This window comes from Talaromyces rugulosus, chromosome V (genome assembly GCF_013368755.1).
Source record: "Talaromyces rugulosus chromosome V, complete sequence".
NCBI lineage: Eukaryota > Fungi > Ascomycota > Eurotiomycetes > Eurotiales > Trichocomaceae > Talaromyces > Talaromyces rugulosus.
The window spans coordinates 1,478,724-1,499,751 of NC_049565.1; the positions used below are offsets into that span (position 1 = coordinate 1,478,724).

Sequence of the window (21,028 nt, forward strand, 5' to 3'; positions counted from 1 at the left end):
GCTCGCAATTGTTATATTTGTCGAGGACCGATGTGTGAGTATTCACTTTGTGGGATAGGTCCAGTCTATGTATTGTGGCTCTGGAGCCCGGATTGAAGTTGGAGTTTTACTTGGAGCAGTGTCGTCTTGTTGTGTAGAACACACTTAGTTAGGAATCAACATTTGAAATATTGGGTTATCTCTAGTATTCAGTAGTAGATGTACTTGGTATGCAGTTGACTGAAGTGAAAATAAGCATCGCCAGTGACAGAATCCAGTTAGAAGCAGTGGATCTACTACCTCATTGCCAAGAAGCAACGAAGATTATAATTCGGAATAAATAAAATTTAGGAGCATTTGATTGCATGTTCGTTGTGAGGGCCAGAGTGTTTTTCGCGGGAAGACAAGACGGATTCTCCCGAAAATGCGGGGAGACGAAGAGAATGAGCCGGGTTGTTTTTCTTAATTCCTAAATTTTAATCTTAAATGCACTAATAATAATATCTATGATGTAATTAACACTTGACACGTGCTTTTTTTTGTGTCTATATCAACGTTTAGGAAACTTTGTACTGGATGACGATGTTTCTGTAAACAACCTCCGAAAACCGCCTCGGCTGGTTATTATTTTTGGACTCGGTACGGCGCTGTGCCGAGGACAACCGAGAATGACCGATTACTCAGTGTACTAGGGCTAGCCTTTTTTTTGTTTGGTTATCTTCTTCATCAGTGATAATAATAATAGGTGAATAATCCTTAACCGAAGGGAGGCGATCGTCGCCAACCAGATCGATCCAGTGTTTTTATCACCCCCCGCTTTGTACGTGATTTTAGTAGTTACATTAGTAAAGTTTAGCTGGTTGGTTCCTTTGCAAGAAGAGCGTCTGATTTGTTCGATTACGCTACTCTCGTACGTTATTGCTTAAAACACATGCCGAGTCGAGTTCTTCCCCCTCCCCCCCTCTTTTCGTTTCTCTTCTCTTCCCTTCTTCCGAGACCGCATGATGATGATAACATGAAAAAGGAAAAAAGTGAAAGAGAAAAAAAAAAAACTTAAACTCGAAACAAGGCAAATAAAAACAGTCCCACCCCGGAAGCCGCGTCAGCTCTCAAAACAAATGAGCATCCCCTTCCTCTTTTTTTTTTTTTAGAAAAAATGAGTCGTGGAGTAAGATGTGAGCTGTTCAATGTTGATAGCCGAGAAGTTTTGAGGTGGCTGGCTGGTCATGACGCAGACAGACAGAAACTTGAAAAAAAGAAAGGTCCCCCCCGTAGACCGTTGATTCTTGGGTGTCGCTCTGATCAGGAAATTTGTGATGATATTTTTTTTGGTCGGTTATGTCAAGACGATTTGGCGATCAAATAATTGCATCGATTTCGTAAATTGGTTCGTCAAGTTTGTATTTTTTTTTAATAAAAGAATTAAAAAAAAAAAAGGCTGTTCAAGAACGGTCAAAGCCAAGCTTGAGGAATCCACCAGAGGACTCGGTGCTGGAAGTCGACGAGGAGCGATGAATGGGCACGACAGCCTCGCTCAGCTCGGGGATAACAGCAGCAGCAGAGACATTCTCAGTAGTCTTGGTCCCAGTCTGGGGCGAGAGAACGAGGAACTGGCTGAGCTTGGGGAGTTGAGGGAACATGATGATGGCTTGTTTGTTTGGACTGGGAAGATTGCTTCGTTGGTCTTTGGGTAGATGAGATGACTGAAGATGACTGAAGGTGGAAGAGATGGAGGAGAGAGGAGAGGAAGAGAAGAGGGGCCACTACTTATATATGCCAAAAAGAATCGCGTCCTTGTTTGGGAGTTGGGACTTTTGGGGTTTCCTTCTCTCCGGACCGTGACGGGTGATCGACCCGGGGGGGGGCTTATCTCTTGCCCAGACTTTTGTGTATGAGATGCCCAGGAATGATGTGCCACCCCAAGTTCTTGGTACTATCTTGGCAAGAACAAGAGCGTAGATTCAGAAAGAAGACAAGAAAAAAATAATGAGGTGCGAGTGGAGTGATTGTTCGCCAACCAGTTAGTTCTCCGTCAGCGGCCAACGTGGGCGCGCTGCTCTGCCGTATTGGGATCCGGATACACATACACCGCACGCCAGATCGGTCTGAAACCACCCCACTGTAAATTATTATTAATATCTTCTTGTGATTTTTTATCCAGCTATCTACGGAGTACGCTGACGCTGACGCTCAAACCCGATCATCGCGCCCAGACCTGCGGTTGGAGCGATCGCCGAGGTGAAATGCATCAGGAGTCCGACTGCAACCTTGCATTATTTCACCACAGTAATTAATAATAACGGCAGTAATAATGACACGGAGCACTCGCATTTAAACGAATGCTTCTTAGTAAAACAGTAGTAGCCAAGTTAGCTTGCTCGATAGTCCAGTGTCCACTGTAAAGTGCAAGGTCATATGACCGCGGGAGCCCCAATTGCCCCAATAAACGGAGTCGGCGCCGTCGGGGTGTACATAATAATAAGTGATACGGCGGGGGAGGATCTGTCTTGGGGGCTGCGGACAATCAATAACAATTATAAAGCACTGCCTGCACTTGGCGGGAATGGGGTATGACGCTGTGAATATCTCCCTTTCTTGGCAGACTCCTTATCCTGGGTTCTGGGGGTGTCTCAATCAGGGTGTGCCAAGGTACTCAAATAGCAGATGCAAGCCCACTATCATTGGCAGTAATGCATGGCAACCGCCCCCAATTTTGTGGTTAGTAGTATTATTGATTCACCTTGATGCATCAATTGATTTCCGATTTCCGCATTTCCCGCTGCCAAGAGCGCGTCTCGATGTGTGCGTTTTGGATGATTTCGATCAATGTACTCCGTAATTCGGGGATACATTGATGGAAATAAATTTAAATGTTCTGGATATTTAAGCTTTGCATCAATTGATTAATCAATTGATGCTGTGGCTTTAGTCAAATGGCGTCAACTGGTCTGTATGTATATATATCTTCTTCATCCGTTCACCGGACAACCGGACAACCGCAACTGCTGAAGAAAAGAAAGAACAGTCATCTATGATCAATTGATGACTGCATGTACAGTGCATGCAATTTATGTAACCATGTAACTTTCTACACATGTAGAAAGAAAAAAAAGGGAAATAACTAGATAGAAAGTATTCGCTTGAGGTATCATGACTTGTATCGACAACGGAAAGCTGATAGGCAATCCACCTACATCAATTGATCAATGGATATCAATTTATATTTAACATTTGAAACGTTTAAAAAACCATCTAAAAATACCAACTAAAAAACCAGAGATAATAACCGCGTAGAAGCGCCAATGGACGGGTTTATGTTTCCGTCATCTCATGCATGTGCTCGGGCCTGCTCAACCTGCTGCTTATTATAATCTATCTTGCATGCAGCCGATAACATCCTTGAAGCCAAACGGCAAGGGAAATTTAGCAAATCTTAGTAATTATAGAGAGCCAAGTCACTTGCAGTTTTTCACCAAGATGAGACTTGTCCTGATACAGAATTTTCAATCTGAAAATTACAGAACATCAATTAATGAAGCTATTTTAGTGGTTTTTTTTTCTTGCTGGCACTAAAATATAACTGTCCAATACAATGTGTGCAATATTGACTTGTGCGTACATGAGCTGACATCTGCCGCCCATGGCTGGTGCATAATCCTGGCACAAACCTAGAAGAAAGTGTTCCTAGACTATCTAGCTCTTTATAGCAGCTTGATTGTCTCTACCAAACTATTTGATGAACGATACTTTGAGTCATGATCGACTTGCTCTAGAGAAGGTTATATATTTCAAGATGGAAGTAGCCAACTTAACAAATCATTTATTATATCTCGCCTAACGGGTTATGAAATAATTATATTCAAATATAACTGCTATAATTTGCCGGTAGAAGAGCTGTGGGACAACATACTGTTATTGATGACTAAAGTATATACTGGTTAGTTTGGTGGAGATTTCAGTTATAAAAAGTGCCATTTTGTACAGGATTTGGGTGTTTATAACAGCGCTCATTCTTTTTGGTTGCTTGGTGGCAAGCTGGCTAACACTCTTAACCACATAGGTAGGGATAAGTACGCTACCTCTTGGGTACCGTGGAGAGAAATCGACTTCCCTTTTCGAAGTATCTAATAATGGGGGCTACTATACTAGTAGTACTATAGGGTTGGTCGCAATATGTCGCGCGCGAGATAGCGGGTGCCTCGATTTGGCTCGTGCGGCTGTAAGCAGCCTCTCGACTTTAGCAACTAATGTAATACCTTATTGAACTATTTGTTTTTATTTTATATTGCAATTTCAGGAATATTCCCCTTTGTGGCTTTGGTATATGAATTTCATATATTTCTCTTTCGACCCTCCCCTTTCTAATTCTCTAGGGATCCTGCCTTGCGAGAATACATGAAACACTGTACAAGGCTAACATCGGGAGGCCGGACGTATGTAATGAGTATAATTATTTAGGCTTTTAGCAGATCAGAATAATCAAACACTTACCATTGGCTGGTGTATAGACTCCGTAGATGTGCAATATCGCGCAAGAAAATGAACCAATAGAATTTATGATGAGACATGAATTAAAAAGACATGCATTTTTAATCCATGTCTCATATATTTAAGGTTAAGAGTGATCTCGATGTCAGCCACAACCAACATTAGAACCAACGTTGGAACCAACATTGGGGGTTAATATTTCAAGTATACCCGTTCTTTGGTACTTAAACTGCCGCTACTGGAAAAACATATCTCAAACCTCCAACGGCAACTATTTTCTGGATTTAATTGGGGCAGAGAACCCTCTTGGTCAGCTCTTGTGTCTCAACACCACCGAATCAGCGGCCACGACAGCTATCAAAAAACGATACTACACTTGGTATCGGGGTTTCCGTGGACAATGATCCCAGGACGTGCCTTGGGCCTTCAAATATTACTCTATAGTCATTCAACGACGACCAATCCCCTACTCCTGGTTTTTCTTGGGCGGAAAACGGGACTTTGCTATTCGATTGTGACGGCTTCTATGGATGGGTTCATTGCCCGCAGAGTTCAGGCGTCGAGACAACTGACAACTGGGACTTGTACTGGGATGCGGCACCAATTAAAGATTTGCCAAATGGATGTGAACAAGTTGAATTAGTCAAGTACGCGGCGGACTAGTGTTGGAATTGATTATTACAAGTTGGAGTCGAAGAAAAACAGGGAAGCATTGTGTTTCATAGCCTGTGTATATATGTTGGATATAAAAAGTAGATAAGTTTTTAATGCCCATTAGTGATGGAGTACTATAGCTTACTTTCGTGCAAGCTCTGGATATCAAATGTGAGCAAGAATACCTCTAACTGCAAGACTGTCATACAACGCTATCAATCGCTATGACTTCCGAATCACTAAGTACACGCATTCAGTTCCCTCGAGGTACAAAAATAAAACATATGAATCCAGTTATATCATGATTTGTTGGTCGTGGTTGAGAATATTTAGAGTGGGTTCTGGCCTATATTAAAGGCATCACCACGTATAGGTGGTTAGGAAATTATAGGGGCAGCTGAAAAAAAAAGTAGATGACATGGCAGGATGCTATGCAGACTGATTTTAGTCTTAAATGGACGTACCACCGTAGCCTTAATATACAATCTATCCTGTATAAAGTCATGTATTCTCAAGTCAAATCAAGGCAATAACCCTAACCCTAACCCTAAGAGCCGCGCGCAACACTGTCAGATTCCAAAACAAACAAAGTACCAGCAGCAGCAACAACGACGACGACGACGACACAAAATCAACTCTAGTAATATGTCAGTCAGGAACCGATCGCAAATCCGTCATGTGACCGCGATCGCACCGAAGCTGAGGTCGGGTCCTGCGGCGAGGGCGGACGACCTGCAGTCTGCCTTGTTCTGCCTTAGAAAATACCTAATGGCAATCTGAAAGCGCATGAACGCAGCTGATGGCCAGTATATAGCGGCGCCCGAACGATTGGGTCTCGGGCTCTTAAAAACAATTCATTCGAATTGGCGACACGCACGCTATGTACCTTGCCGCCCAGCCGCAGCGGCAAGGGGCTTTGCTCATGCTGCCGGCTCGTGGCGCAGAGCTCTGGAACCTCTAGTCCACCCGGATACGCCGCCGAATTGCCTGTGCTTTTTGCTTTTCGGATCTTCTCCAGCTTTGTTGAGCCCTAAATTTTTCTCTCTCACTCTCTGTCCGCGCCTCGAGAAGCGTCAATCCATAGGCAACGAGCCTCTGATTCCGTGTTTTTGGCTCTGGCTCGGCCTTGCCTGCACTCCTGCGCCGCTCCACTAACCTCATCGACTGCCCCTACAGAAAGGCTAAATCCCACTTTTCACCAAGTCTCTACATATCCGGATCCCCCAAGGCGAACAAAGCTCGCTTCTCGCTATGTGGTCCCTTCGGCCGGCACTCTGAACCGCGAGATTGGCTCGATCCTGCCTTAGAGGTTGGCGTAGTGTGGCCGCCTTTCCTTTGCATCTGTCACCAACACTGTCTATCAGAGCCCCGTCTCATTCGCCTGGGCCCTCCATTGAACATCTTCGGCAAATGAGATGTGTCAAAGAGCAGATGTGACTCTGGCAGATGATTGTCAACTTTCTATTAAGGCAGACTCCGGAACGTTTGCCTAGTGGTTCAGAACTGAGCACATCCGCGAACGCCAATGAAACTTATGGGATTTTTTGACTCATTAAAACTGGCGCTCTTTTGGCGAACGCCAATGGAACTTGCTCTGGCCCTCCTTTGGTGGACCGCGTTCGTCTCAAGTCCACAGTTATTTGTCAACGAAACCAAGGCCGGTGCAAAAGTTATGACAACTCCAGGGCATATCGTTGCCGTGCCATTGGCGGCTCGCCCCGTTGAATTCCGTGGTGTATCCCTATTAACCTTATACAGAAGTCCCTACTTGGCCATTCAAAGTGCCGTTGAAGCCAACATCACCCGTTAAGCTCCCAAACGAGCAGGTCGGTGCCTTCCTAAACCGGAAAAGGGGTTCAAAAAACCCATTTCAACCTTTACCGCCTCCAGAATATGATCTTTGAAGACGCCACCACTACTAAAACCATCCGCCGAACTCGCTTGCTTGGTCTCTTCTTTGGCTGCCGTGTCTGCCTTGGTGGGCTAGACGCCACATCGCTATGTTCATGTGCTCTCCTCATCGGAGGCACATCAGACACTATTGACCTACCCCGTTTGGTAATGATATATCCTGTGATTATAGTGATGCTTGCTGCATATAGGCGCTGATTAGCGCGTACAATTTTTACATGTTGGTGCAGTAGATCTTATTGTAGTTGCCTTGCAGATCATTTTTGACGTCTACAGAACGCCGCCAACAGCTTCTAATTGCTAAAACCCTTGTCCGTTGAAAATGTGGCCCAGAGGTCATTTCCCATATTGAGTCACACTTGCTGGTTTCTTTATGACGCCCCTCAAAGGAGTCTAGAAAGTCGCAACTTATATAAAGGAGCCAGGAGAGCACCGTTTTTTTCTTCTCTTCTCATTCACCAGATCATTCAAATTACCTTTCTCACAAGAGAACGAAAAAACGAAACACCAACCACTTCTCTCAAGACTCTTTGAAACAACCAAGCAACTTTCCAACTCTTCTCTACACCAAAGACCCAAACGTATCAAACCGGCAAAATGTGCTCCATTTGGTATTCCGAGTTCGACTGTGGCTGCCAGGTCATGGAGATCCCTCTCGTCACCTGCCCCAATGCTGGCCAGCCTGGCCATTACACCGAGAAAAAGGTGTCGCGAAAGGATGGCTTCATGTGCCCTGTACATGGGGGTTAGATATGGTTGATGTTGATGTCAGTAAAAAATCCCACCAGGGAAAGGTTCCCAAAGCTGATGTTACGAATATAGATTGGTTGAACAGCGTACACGTTTACAATCGGACTCACCTTTTTTTTCGGCATCAACGTACTTCGAGCACTCCTCTTTTTGAAACCGCGCTCTCGAATATCGATCATCCTGAACAGCCGCTTATGTTTCGCATATTTCGCTCATAACACACTTTTCGGTCTGGCTTTGAACAACCCTTGTTTTCCTTAAACTTCACTTCTATTACAATACGATTCAGTATTGGACATTTTAAAGAATGATGGCAACATCCGTCTTTGTGCTCTTTTTATGTATCTAATTACTTTTGTGCATTTTGTGCATTTTGTGTACATCTTTGCTTCTCGTTCCAGATGTCAAATACGCTCCTTCATGTTACAGTTCCCCTTTGTAACCATTGATATATTTTGTTAGCACCCAGAATTTAAACCCACAGCATTTACAGAAAACATTTGTCATTATCTCGGGAATTATTTTGCCGTAAATCCATGCATGGAAAACAAGCATAGCGCGCTTTGGAGGCGTTCGAGAGAAAAAAAAAAAACTTTCCTTTTTGCATGTCACCATGCATACCACCAGTAGCAGTTCAAACGACAAACACAGGAATATCGTTCATAGCCACCGAGACCGCCTACGTAGCGAATCAGCATCCCTCTCAGCGTCAGTTGTTGGTCGTCTGATATGAACTAATTGTAATTCCATGCCTGCGGTGGGTCCCCCGCATGTCGGCAAATACGGTGAATCCCCTTTTTATTTGGTGTCTGCAGCTAGGCAGCTAGGCACAAAGGAACAAGGGAGGTGTTGGGATGTGTGCATGTGTGTGGCACCTCCTCTAGGGAATGCTCGATAGTTCCAAGCTCCGAATGACGATTTCCAAGGACGCCGCATGACTATTATCCGTCCCGTTTTGCTCCAAACGGTCAAGTGTCCGAAGAACCTTGGAAGGCGCGGAAGAATGGTATTGTCGGATACCAGCGCCCTTGACAAGTCGTGTAGACTCCAGCTCCTCGCACGCCATTTGCGCGTGAATATGTGATGGATATGCAGTGTACTGCAGATGCCAGTCGAAGCATGGCCTATAGTCGCAGGGTGGCAATCTACCACGGCCCAGGGCTTCTCTTCTTCCCCCCTCCATTTTTGATTGCTTTCGTAGCGGAAAACTCTCATGCAGTTCTGATTGGGGAGAGACAATTGATCTTCACGCCGAGATTTTGCTGTTTTTTCCTGTTTTGAAGCGGTGTCGGTCCCCCTGGTCCTTCGTCGTGATCCAACATTGACACCCGGATCAAACCCTCATAGGATAACTGAATTAAAACTCCCCTGTAGACCGAAAAAAAGCCGTCGCCATTGAGTATTGTCTATATTCGACCGAGATTAGCAATCCCCCCGAGGCTGATGACACACACATCCTTGGTTTCCCCTAGGCAGGCCCAGAGCTGAGGCTGCCAGCGGCACTGCTGCTCTTCAAAACTCGCGAACCTCATAGTCCACTCAGCACCAATAGGGCCATGCTGCCAGTGACACTAAGCGGCTAGGCCCGCATACGCGTCCATTGATGCGCATGCTGCGATGGTCATCTGAGCGCTTATTTCTAGACCTCGAATGAGAAAAAGTACGCTAGATTGCACGCCTGCGAGACAAAGAATAGATTCTGGAAGGGACAGAACGGTCCCGATGGATATCATTATTTCTGAATCATATGGTTTTAGTGAGTCATAATTGCTCTCGATGTCGGATGAATGCGGCGCAGAGAGCGTTGAGAGGCTTAGAAGAATACTAGTGTTCTGGCGAAATGACTCACGAGCTTCCATATTAGCTTTTCGGGAGAGTGCTATCATTCAGCCGTAGATCTGCAAGCACCTTAATTGCTGTTCTTTATTTTATCAAGGTTCTGATTTGCAAAACAGTTAGTAACCCTAGAGCAGGATGAATGACCGTGAATGACCGGCAGCGCTGCAAAACGCATCGTAATCTTGCGTTCATTTTCTTATCAGAAAACTGCATGTAGATTACCTTCCTATCTTAACTTGACAGTTCTCAGAGTGTCATAAACGAACAGTTTTTTAAGTTCACCATCTGTGATGGTTGCAGCTGGGCCCGAAGGAAAGAAGCCAGGCTTGGCGGATAAGTCACGTGGTTTCCTAGCTTGGCGCCAGACAATGACGTATCCGACATTAGGCTGCACAAAAACGACCACCTCTCCTCACGGTGTCCTCCTCCACATTCGTACCAATTTGCCCTTTTCTTTTACGCTGCTCATCTCGGCGTCTTCAATTTGATATTAAAAGGAAACATACAGTGTAAGTTGCCCTGCAAGCTTTCGATGGTTTGTTGATTCTCGTCGGGTTGTTGATTCTAACTCAAAAAATAGCTTGCAGGCCCAATCTTCACGATGACGCTCTACTACAGCCTCGTAAGTATCGCCAGTACGAACAATTTCCCTGAACTACGATATTGATGAGCGGTGCTAGGTCTTCCTCCTTCTCGTCTTCGAGATGGTGGTCTTTATGGGCCTCATCGTCCCTCTTCCTTACGCAGTGAAGAGAAAGCTTTTCGCTTTCATTTCGGAGAGCCCTCTAATAGCAAAACTACAGTATGGGTTGAAGGTATAGTCAAACTCTACAAATCCATCGGATGGGCCATTCTAATTGGGGTGTTGCGTGTGTTAGATCACGTTCATTTTCATCCTCATCCTCTTCATTGACAGCGTCAACCGGGTTTACCGTGTGCAGCTTGAAATGGCCGCCTACTCCAAGGACACTACCGGTGTTGGGTCAGTCTAATCCTAGTCGGAACCTTGCCGAGCTCGTTTTAGACATGCGCTAACAGAGAATAGCAGAGCCGCTGCCCTTGGTACTGAGCGCATGGAAGTCCAGGCCCGGAAATTCTACTCGCAGCGAAACATGTACCTCTGTGGCTTCACGCTGTTCCTCTCTCTCATCCTGAACCGTACCTACATCATGATCCTTGACGTCCTCCGTCTCGAAGACCGCGTCAAGCTCCTCGAAGGCGACAAGAAGGCTGGTGGTAAGGACGCCGCCCGTGTTGCCGAAGCCGGAAGCGTGGGCGAGATTGGCCGTCTTAGGAAGGAGCTCGAGGCCAAGGACCGAGACATTGAGACCTTGAAGAAGCAAACCGAGGGCCTGCAACGCGAGTACCACAACTTGGGTGACAAGGTCTCTGGATCTGACAGCGCCCCCAAGAAAGACCGATGAACTGCTAGCAACTCCGTGACGTTTTGAATGCTGTTGTGAAAGAAACGTTGCATCAAAACAAAAAGTTCAGAGCTCGAAAATGATGGATTACAAAGTTTGAGTAGTTTTGTCTTGATTATCTACTCGGCGCAATGGTGGCCAGTAGGACGCACTATGCATTTTACTGTGTTCATATCGATAGTGTTAGGAAGTGGAGAGATCTCTGTCGGAGAGGGAGTGACGAATTCGAAGCGTGTTTTGAATCAGAAGTAAATCCGTTATGTTTGTAATTAAATACGATTGAGAAAAAAAAAATAGTATTTTCTTTGCAACAAGTCTCATCATGATCACATCACTTCATCTAGCCATATCGTACAGCGCGCCCCAGTCCTTACTCACCAGGATTATAGGGTTTATACAAGAAACGTCCAGAAGCTGGGAAAAACAAACTCATCCTCGAATATACGGCGGACTTGATCAAGCACAAACCGCTCGACCTTGCCCACATTCTTGAGGACTTGCTTGCCGCTCTCGTTGCGGCCGATTTCGCTATCCACACGTATCTGCTGAAGCAAACTACCGAAGCGCCGTCGTGTCGGGATCTGGCTCTCGCCATCATCGCTAGCGGCAGGACGGGGTTGTTCCTCTTCGTCGAAAGCATCTGCGTCCTCTGGCGACAAAAAGCACAAATGGGCTCGTCGCCGGATATAGGCTACGACAGCGATACCGTCAAAAGTGACGCCCGTGATGTTCAGTTTCAGCGGGAGGCCCGCAAAGCTCGGCATGGGGTAGTCGAGCAGGATTTCGGCTGTTAGGGAAAGTTTCACATCCCCGGCGTACTTGACGCGGCATATAACTTGGAAATCCTCCGGGCGGCGCTCCCGTATATGCTGCGGGGGTTCGTGAGGTTCGTCCATGATAGAAGGGGGATGGTCGTCGCGAGTAGCATGAGTGGTGGTGTGCGCCGTCGAAGAAGACGCATGGTCGTTGTAAATGACAGTGGGGTCGTTGCTCGTGACAGTCGAGGAATTGCCTTCGATACTTGGTCCCTGCGAGAAGTGGGTTGGGTTTGTATTCGCCGTCGACGGTCGAGATGGCGAGTGGTTATCAACTTCGATCTCCGAGTTCCGGCGCACACCAGCTCCTCCTCTGCCGCCACCATATGCTGTCGAATCCGCCATGCTGCGAGTGTCGCCCATGGCATCCGGCCATCCAGGGTGAAACGGCGAGCCGCTGGCAACAGCAGCCAGCGGAGTTTGAGCTCCAGACAAGTTCCCCAGCATTAAATGATATCCCAGATTCGACGTCCCTCCCGGCAGAATACTCGGAGACCCCGACCTGAACTGCGAGTTGAGATGATCGCCCAACCCAATTGGCGAGCGTAGGGATGCCTGATGCCGGAGATCCAACGTAGAAGATCGCGCCGTAAATTCCGAAGGCCCTGTATACCCATCAAACCCTTCTGTGGAGGTGCCCGCATGGCTCGTCATACTGCGCCGATTCGCCGCGTCGCTGGACGAGGTATCCGAGGTGGTGGTGCTACCGTCGTCATCGTCTTCCTCGTAGAAATCAGGAAACGGATCGCACAGGTCTTTTATCTCGAGCTCCGGCGCGATATCGCCAAATTCAAAGGAGTGAACTTGGACAGAGCGGATGAAGCGTGGTAGAGGAACTTGCTGGAACTTGTCGTGGATGAAGGAGCGGATTCGCTCCGCAAGCTCTTCGCCATCGGGCCCAGAGGTTGCGGCCTCCCAGTTGAGATCTATGGACATTACATGCGTGTTCTGATGTCTTCAACCTGTCGTGCATGCGAGATGAGGAGTTTGGGGAGGTTGTGAAGTAGTGAAGGCGCGAGAGTTGCGGCATTACATGTGGATGCGGCTTACCATTAGCCAATCAAAGCCGAGTATACTACGTCTTTAGATCTACAAATTTATATCTGAATGCGCCGGAGCACTGTATAAACAAAGATCTATTTTTGTGGTTATGTGCATATGGCAATCATTTTACTAGCCCTGCGTCTCTGCATCATACGCATTGCTCTTGTGTTTTGGCGCAAACCTGAAGTCTGGATGAGCTGGTCCAAGGAACATCTCGCTGTAAAACATGTCAGTTTTAGAACACCATTATGTAGAAAATGTATGACTCACGTTATTTTGATCCAATCCTTGTAATTGTCGCTCGCGAGGAGAGTCTCAAGTTCAGTTCTGCCTCTGAACGCCGGCGGTCTATCCTGGATTCTGGGTGGGAGGTAGTCCAAGATGCCGACGGGCACATAGCGATAGGCAAAGCTTAGCCATTCAAGCAAGAAGCGTCGTGTGGTGCCCAAACCATGCTCATCAGAGCCCCATGTGTCCATTCCATATCGGGCAAACTTTTCAACCAGCGACAGGCGTTCCGATGCGGTCTTGTCAAGGTACTGGCCTGCCTGGATTTCTTCAAAGACCCAAGGTTTAATCAAAGCACCACGGGCAACCATCACGGTATCGACATTGGCGTTTTGAACATGGTCGTTGTAGTCTTCGTGCGAGAAGCAATCACCGTTTCCAAGGAAGTACACCTTGCCCCCGTTTGGCTGCTGGCGCTCATCAGGTTCTCGAACAGTGTCCGCGAGCTCGTCTGACTGCTCACGAAGTCTCTTGACAAGGGCTGCGCATTCAGAGATGTAACCCCAGTCTGCACTTCTGCTGTATCTTTGTTGTCTGCTACGACCGTGAAGAGTAATTGCTGCGATGCCAGGCGGACCAATGCCCGTGGTTTGAGCGTCAGAACCACCCAAAGTCAACCGCTCGACCAATTTGAGCGCAGTAGGCTGATTATCTTTCGTGCCCATGCGGATTTTGACTGTTATGGGAATCTCCCCCGATACGGCGTTCATGCCACGTAGAATCTTCTCTAGCTTACCAGGTGAATCAAGCAGAGCAGACCCAGAACCTTCACGATAGACCAAATCAATCGGACATCCACAGTTGAGATCGATGACGCGGAGACTCGGGGCCAGTGCGGTCAAGACTTCGGCGGTTTTGACTGCGTATTGCGGCTTGTTGACCGCGATCTGAGCGCCAAACTTAAAATCGCGGGAATGGTCGTAACCCTGAACAACATTTGCTTTGGAAGATAGTGTTGGAGGTGCCATTTCCGATTGGTGGGCCCTCATAAGTGCCCATTCGCCTTTTTGTCCTTGCAGCAGTGGCATGCTCATCGCCATCTCCGAGTACGTGAACTGCGCACCTAGATCCGTGCAGAGTCTGCGGAATGGCAAGTTTCCCTGGGTCGTCAGTGGAGCAAGAGCAGGGGTTTCTGGACCGAAGTAGATTCTCCTTTTCTCAGACGGTAGAAAGGGAGGTTCAGTGTACTGAGCTCGGTTCTCTTCCTGCGCTTCTTCGGGGTTTGTAGATTGTTCATTGTTTGCAGCATCCTGGTTATCATGCTTATTCCCACCATGAAGGTGCTTGTCGAGTTCCTTTGTATTTAGCTCAATCCAAGAGGCGTATTCGTCGGCTCTGGGCGTTTTATGATTTCTCTTTTTCAGCGAGTCTTTGGCCTCTGTAGATACCACGTTCACCAATCCATCCTCGTTTGCGACGGACACCGAGGGCTGTGGTTTCTGTTTGCGCTCTTCGTCTTCGACTAGCACCAGCTCGCGTCTGCCATCGGGGGTGTCTCGCTCGGTCATATGGGAAGAAACAAAACGGCATTTCCACCCAGAGGGGCACGTTCCCCGAACCTGCCAAACGGGGCAAACGTCATCGAACGTGTGTAGGTCTTCACGCTTGTGCTCCTTCAAGTACACCCGAATATCATGTTCAAATTTGCACTTGGCGCCGTAGTTGCACTCGGATGGCGAGAATTCGGGATGGTTAGCCCTCGAGGAGCAAAGGCCTTTTTCGTCTCTCGACCTGCCGAATTTGCGTCCGGTATTTTGACCAGAGTTCTTTCCCTTGCGCTTGTATTTTGCGTCCTTTCCCTCTCCGCGCTCCTGGTGGGCAGCGCCCTCGGCCGTGTCGTCGTCTTGTACCGAAGTCGAAGCGTCACGCTGGTCGCCATTGTGGTTCACAATATATCTAAACAAGTTTTGGTTTTGATTAGCACTGTAGTGATCTACTTTCTCAATCAAGAAATTCGACGTACTCTGCTTTGATGGGAGCTATACCCCGCTTTCGCTCGGTGGGTGCCGGTGCGTTGGCTTCGGGATTGGCTGAGTCGTCAAGCTTTGCTCTTTTTGCTGGAGGACCGTCGATAGGTGTTCTGTCAGACGCGTTATTGGTGGTTTCCTATATGTCCAGCAGTCAATGGCTATGTTTGCGAGGTTGCGAGGAAGGTAGGGTAAATACCGGATTTCCCTCCATGGCTGCGACTCTAAACAATCAAACGAAAATAAACGAATGAATAAATGAGTTCAAAAAAACTGATACAAAGAACAGCGCAATTCGAATTGAGGTAGATTGCGCGCAAAAAGCAGCAACACTGGCATTAAATTTCAAGTCAAACAAACTCGAAAAATCAAAATCAAAATCTGATAACGGAACGCCAATCAAGAGGGATGTTTGCACTGTTTGACAGAACAACTACAACGGGTTAGGCTTAATTTGGAGTTTATATTTTGCGGGCGATCGGCGTTTTGGACGCCCGTTCGGGAAAGCTATCAACTGGAGGTTGGACTAGAAGCACAGAAAGCTTCGAGAAGCTTTGGCCGCTCTGTAACATGGAACCCAATCTGTACTCTGGATGTCAGGCCTCAGGATGGTATGTACTTTGTAGCTGCAGGTGCTTTCATAAAAGGGCGTCAGTGCCATGGCAGGTGGAGAGTCTCGCGGCTCACCGCAGTGTCAATAAAGATAGCTGTAGTTTATATACTACAGTACCCCGTAATTATCGTCGAATAACAGAGCAGCGATGTGTTTACTCCCTGACAACGTGAAACCAAACGAATCATTTCCTTTTCTTTCAAGGTCAACTAGAGTGGGACTGCTGCACGTCCAGCGACAGACCATTCTCAGCCTCTACCGGGTGACAGCCTGATACTGCAAGGGAGTCTCGCAGGCCAAGCCCCAAGAATAATATATGCACTCGGATACCGCCTAATCTAGCTAAAGCACGCACGAGAGCCAGCTGTCCAGATTTGGAGCAAACGGATCAGCTGATCGCGCCCCTATTTTAATTTGAGTAACTGCGCGCCGTACTCCGTACTCGAGCTTCTGAAACGGGTAATGTCGATCTGTCAGATAGGGGGCGATCACATGTGCACATCTAGCGCCAACACTACGTACAAGTACTAATCCAAATAATCCACGTGTACGGAGTAGACAGCTAAACTACTCCGTATGAATCAAGCTAATTGGCAGTATTTTGAAATGAAGAACGGCAAATGCCCGACAGCACGCAACAAGATGTAATGAATCACCATGATGATGGAATAATGACAATGCACGGCGATGATGAAAAGTAATGTTGATCACCTCCACGTGATAGATAAAAACTGGAGTCGACGGATAATGATATGCGACATGCCTTACGATCAGCGGGCAAATTAATGCGAGTTCACGATGCTATTGGGCCGGGGATTGGAGACATTTCTGCTTCTGATTGTGTGAGACTCAGATCGGCCTATACGACCGGGGTTGATCGGGCGATTATCGAGTCAGTGGTTGGCAAAATGATACATACGTAGTAATATTTTATTTACTGTTTGACTTTGTACGGATACTGCGGAGCTGTATAGTCGTGTATACGTATTAGAAGGATGTTGCGAAATTGGAATTACAGACTTGGCGGCACGCTAAAGGGTTGAGGCTTTGAAGGTTGACCAGCCTCATAGCCTGTAGGCAATTAGATATGCGAGGCTATTCGGTGAAGAAAGTAAAGCGAGCCGGGGCTAGCCGGAGTGGGAATAATGGGCTCAGCAATGAACAATAGACAATGATTTAAACATCAACAATAGAAGTATTAGCGTAGGTCATACATAGTACGTACTATACAGTAACACAGTGGAAAATGCCCGAACCCCCATTCTTTACGGAGGTCACGAGATGAGTCGACAATAATGAATGACTCGATTATGGGATCATAGGCGGAATGCTAGGCAAGACTCCTAGCAGGCTACTAGCAGTAACTAGGCCGACAGACTGTAAAGTATGCGAACAAATGGCCTGAGCCGGACCGGAGCAGAAGCGTTGGTCGTCATCAATAATAATATTAATATTAAATAGCATAATTACATGCTGTATTGTGATACAGACAATACAGCGATAGGCGCCCAGTGAGATTACAGCGGTTCCGGGGCGCTGGGTGAGTGGAGCGCCGCCAGCCAATGGCGCGGCAGCGGAGCGGGCGTTAGCTCGCATTAGTCACAGGGATGCCGTTTGTCGGCAGCGGTTAGTCAGGCGCTACTGTATTGCGACGTAATACGGATGGTCTTGATTGTATTGATGGTATTAACTACCGCTCCGTTCGTGGCATCGTTTATAATAATGATTATTTTGTTTTCGTACTACTATTGTTGTTATGATTCTACAAACTGCAGCCTGCTATTTTAGTATTTATGATGCGTTCATTGTACGAGAACAACCGCATTGGAAGCGCGGCGCTGTGATTGCTCAGATCGCCGCCAAGCGCCCCACCGGCCGCATCTGTCGCAGTCGCAGCGAGGCCGGTCTTTGCCTGTTTATTAGTTTTTACCATTTAATAGTTCCTGCACAAGATGATTTGATGCTTTTAATATTAAATAATGACTAGCTGCACATAGTGAACTTGCCGATGGATCGCGGCGTCTTGGGTTGCCGCGGATCTCCCTCTCTGCTGCTGGAAACGAAAACCCACATGTGACTAGTAACATTGGCCGTATTATTATGCATGTAATTAATGGCGAGTCTGTATGCCCAGCACAGAGCAGGTGCATTATCACATACTCCAGACACACACATGTCATAAATAGAACATGCATCTCTACACACATACACACGCACATAACTATACACATGTGCTCCGCTGCATTGGCAGTCCGTAAGACAGGCGCAAGTGGATTAATACGGCCGCGTATTGACCCGGACCGAGATCCCTGTATTGAAAGCAGTTCGCCCATCCTCCTCCACCCGTCTTGTCCCCTCCTTCGATCGTCCGCCCTCTTTTTTTTTCCTGAGGTGAACGAAACAACAGCTGCTGTCTCAAGCACCACGCATCGAGCCAGCTATCCGATCTGATCTGGTGTCGACGACAGCCTGCGCTCTTCTGTGCATCGTCTCCTGTGACGTATTGTTACATTTCCCCTCACCTCGCCACCCCGGCAGCGGCAGCGGCAGCGGCAGCGAAACTTCTCGAGCAACGAGCCCAATTATTATTCCCGTCGACTACGTCCCCTCCCACCTCCAGTCCATCTCTCTCATCCATCCCATTGCCAACGCATATCTGTGACAATCCGACTTTCTCATGAGTGACGATTCAGAGACCACCCCCCCATCTCTTCACTACTCGCCATCCATCAGCGATCTCGACCACGCCTCCTCCACTGGAGCCTCGACCCCCAGCAGCATCCCTGTTGGCTTCGGCACCACCTCGTCCTTCTCTCGCAAGCCACTCAGCCGTGGGAAAGATCCCATCTCGTGGGCGCGGAAGCCTGCAGATCGCGCACTGTACCTGGGCTCGACGACCCTGGTCGAGACCGACGACGACACCATCCAGCCCTTTCCCCTCTTTCTCTCCTCGCCAGCAGACGCCTACACAATGAGCGGCCAATCCATGCCTTTCGACATCGCCGCGCGCCAGACCTCGGTCTCGCCGCCAGGACAGCAGGCCTCCAACCTGACTTCAGCCCTGCAGAAAGCCGCCAGCAATGACCGACAAGGCAGTTTCTCTAACCCCGCTGCCACCAGCGCGAGCGCAGTCTACAAGGCAGCGGCTGCCCGCAAAGATTCCATGGGCGCCAGCATGGCCCAGTGGGGGAATGGCACAAAACCCATCTCGGTGATGGGCTCGAACCGCGAGAAGCCCCGTCGCGAGTCTCTGGCCGGCAGTCTGGTCGGAGGAATGAGCTGGGGTGGAGTTTCCGTTGGCAGCTGGATTCGTGATGAGTTCGTTCTTCCTATTTCTATTATTTTCTTCCTGTCTTGGCTATTCTTGTATCTGCATGGAGCCATCCGACCGTGTGGTCTTCTTCAGTGGCGCGCTTACTGACAGCTTCTAGTATCATCATGACCGGTACTTCTCCGTTTACTTTCCAATCGCCTTCGTTCCACTCCTCTTCGTATTTGCCAAAATTGGAAGCAAACTTTATGCGTGATTTCTCATGCTGCGGAATTACCCTCCCCACACTGCATGATCTGCTACAACACTACGAGGAAGCGCACGCCCAAAAGTCGCCTCAGCACAGCCAGCGCCCTAGCCAAGGTGACAATAGATCTGCTATGGCTGCCGCTGCCGCCGCTGTCGCACAATCACAGGGCCACGGGCAAGACCGCGGAATGCCATCTGGCTCCTCCGCCAACGGCCAGCCAAAGTTCAACCCAAACCAGACCATAGATACAAGCAACTTTGCACCTTCGCAACAGCACCTAGACCTTGATACTATTGACGATATGGACATGGACGATGCAATGGGTGTCGGCGATTCGTCTTCTCAGATGTTTTCACAAATTCCCACCACGCAAAGCGGATTTGGCTCTCCCAACCAACGGGTTCCACAACTTAATCTCAATCTCAGTATGCTCCAAGGCCAGGGGCTGCGTGGATCTCAGCCAGGCACACCAGTGGCCCCTGGACACACTGTTCTTCAAAACAACCCTACTGTGTCTTCGGTCAACACTCCAACCTTGTCATCCAATCCTCTTCAAAATGCACAGTTCCGCAATACTCCCGACTCTTCAGGACCGGGAACTCCCGCTGAGCTGGACGAAAGTGTCATTGGGGGATTCAACGATCTCAACATGCAAGCTGGTGGCCTGGCCGCCAATGGGCAATTCGGATTTGGCGGTGCCAACGATATGGTTGACCTCTGCATCGATGAGCCGGCGAAACGCCTGTTCAGCCCCGGCGGAGGATTTGGAAGCGGTGGTTCCCACGCACACATGAAATTAGGCAACTCCCAGTACGGTCCCAACAGTGACATCGCGAGACGTATTCGTGAACAACAGATGCTTGCCGGAGTCCCAGACACGTCGTTAGGCATGCTTCCCAACGAAGAACCCAAGCCTTTTAGATGCCCAGTCATCGGTTGCGAGAAAGCCTACAAGAACCAAAACGGATTGAAATATCACAAAGCTGTAAGTTGGGCACGACTGAAAACTAATATTCCATGTTTACTAATATTTCCATAGCATGGCCACAACAATCAGCAATTACACGAAAATGGCGATGGCACTTTCTCGATCGTGAACCCAGAGACCTCTGCCCCTTACCCAGGCACTTTGGGAATGGAAAAGGAGAAGCCATATCGCTGTGAAGTATGTGGCAAGCGGTACAAAAATTTGAATGGGCTCAAATACCACAAGTCACACTCTCCACCATGCAATCCCGACCTCCAACTCGGCGGCCGCAACCTCAATCTCGGGGGCGTCATGCAAGGCCAGAACATCAATGTTGCCGGTGCTGGGCTGCCTGGCATTGGGGAGGAAGGATTGCTTTAATTTTCATTTCGCCGTATCTGGTAGCCGTCTCTTGAACTTTGATTATCGACCACTCATCTGACCCAGCTCGGATGATTTTTGACACTATGCTAAGATCTGCCATGTCCTGCGCGAGAAATTTGCTTGACAGCTTGATGTATTCTGCGAGTGCACAAGTCCTGTGAGAATTCTTTACTACAAGCGCGCCGGCAGTGTCTCCCACGCCCAGCGCAGTGCCTCCTTACATCTCGCTTCGCTGATCTAAAGGACTCGCTTGGTACAACATCTACTCTTGGATCGTGCACGATGCCGCAAGGCAACCTATGGCACCATGACACCGCTACTGGCGGAAACTGTGACCTTACGGCACTTGACGATTGCAAGCTGATCTTTTCTGCCGGTTTCTTG

The 21,028-nt window shown here is 48.1% G+C and overlaps 4 protein-coding genes across 4 annotated transcripts; 2 read left to right on the forward strand and 2 right to left on the reverse strand.

Moving 5' to 3' along the window:
- Positions 1-8,662: 8,662 nt before the first annotated feature.
- TRUGW13939_09062 (uncharacterized protein) lies at positions 8,663-8,965 on the reverse strand (the record flags this gene model as incomplete). Its single annotated transcript, XM_035492187.1, has 1 exon — positions 8,663-8,965. One exon carries the CDS (start codon positions 8,963-8,965, stop codon positions 8,663-8,665), a length of 303 nt encoding a protein of 100 aa, XP_035348080.1.
- A 1,257-nt stretch (positions 8,966-10,222) lies between these two features.
- Positions 10,223-11,045, forward strand: TRUGW13939_09063 (uncharacterized protein; the record flags this gene model as incomplete). The annotated part of the gene is made up of 4 exons (XM_035492188.1): positions 10,223-10,243; positions 10,302-10,436; positions 10,500-10,603; positions 10,670-11,045. 4 exons carry the CDS (start codon positions 10,223-10,225, stop codon positions 11,043-11,045), a joined length of 636 nt encoding a protein of 211 aa, XP_035348081.1.
- Positions 11,046-11,437: 392 nt separating this feature from the next.
- On the reverse strand, positions 11,438-15,373 carry TRUGW13939_09064 (uncharacterized protein; the record flags this gene model as incomplete). Its single annotated transcript, XM_035492189.1, has 5 exons — positions 11,438-12,815; positions 13,059-13,121; positions 13,175-15,088; positions 15,156-15,298; positions 15,359-15,373. 5 exons carry the CDS (start codon positions 15,371-15,373, stop codon positions 11,438-11,440), a joined length of 3,513 nt encoding a protein of 1,170 aa, XP_035348082.1.
- A 3,076-nt stretch (positions 15,374-18,449) lies between these two features.
- Positions 18,450-20,641, forward strand: TRUGW13939_09065 (uncharacterized protein; the record flags this gene model as incomplete). Its single annotated transcript, XM_035492190.1, has 3 exons — positions 18,450-19,090; positions 19,204-20,278; positions 20,333-20,641. 3 exons carry the CDS (start codon positions 18,450-18,452, stop codon positions 20,639-20,641), a joined length of 2,025 nt encoding a protein of 674 aa, XP_035348083.1.
- Between the last annotated feature and the right edge of the window lie 387 nt (positions 20,642-21,028).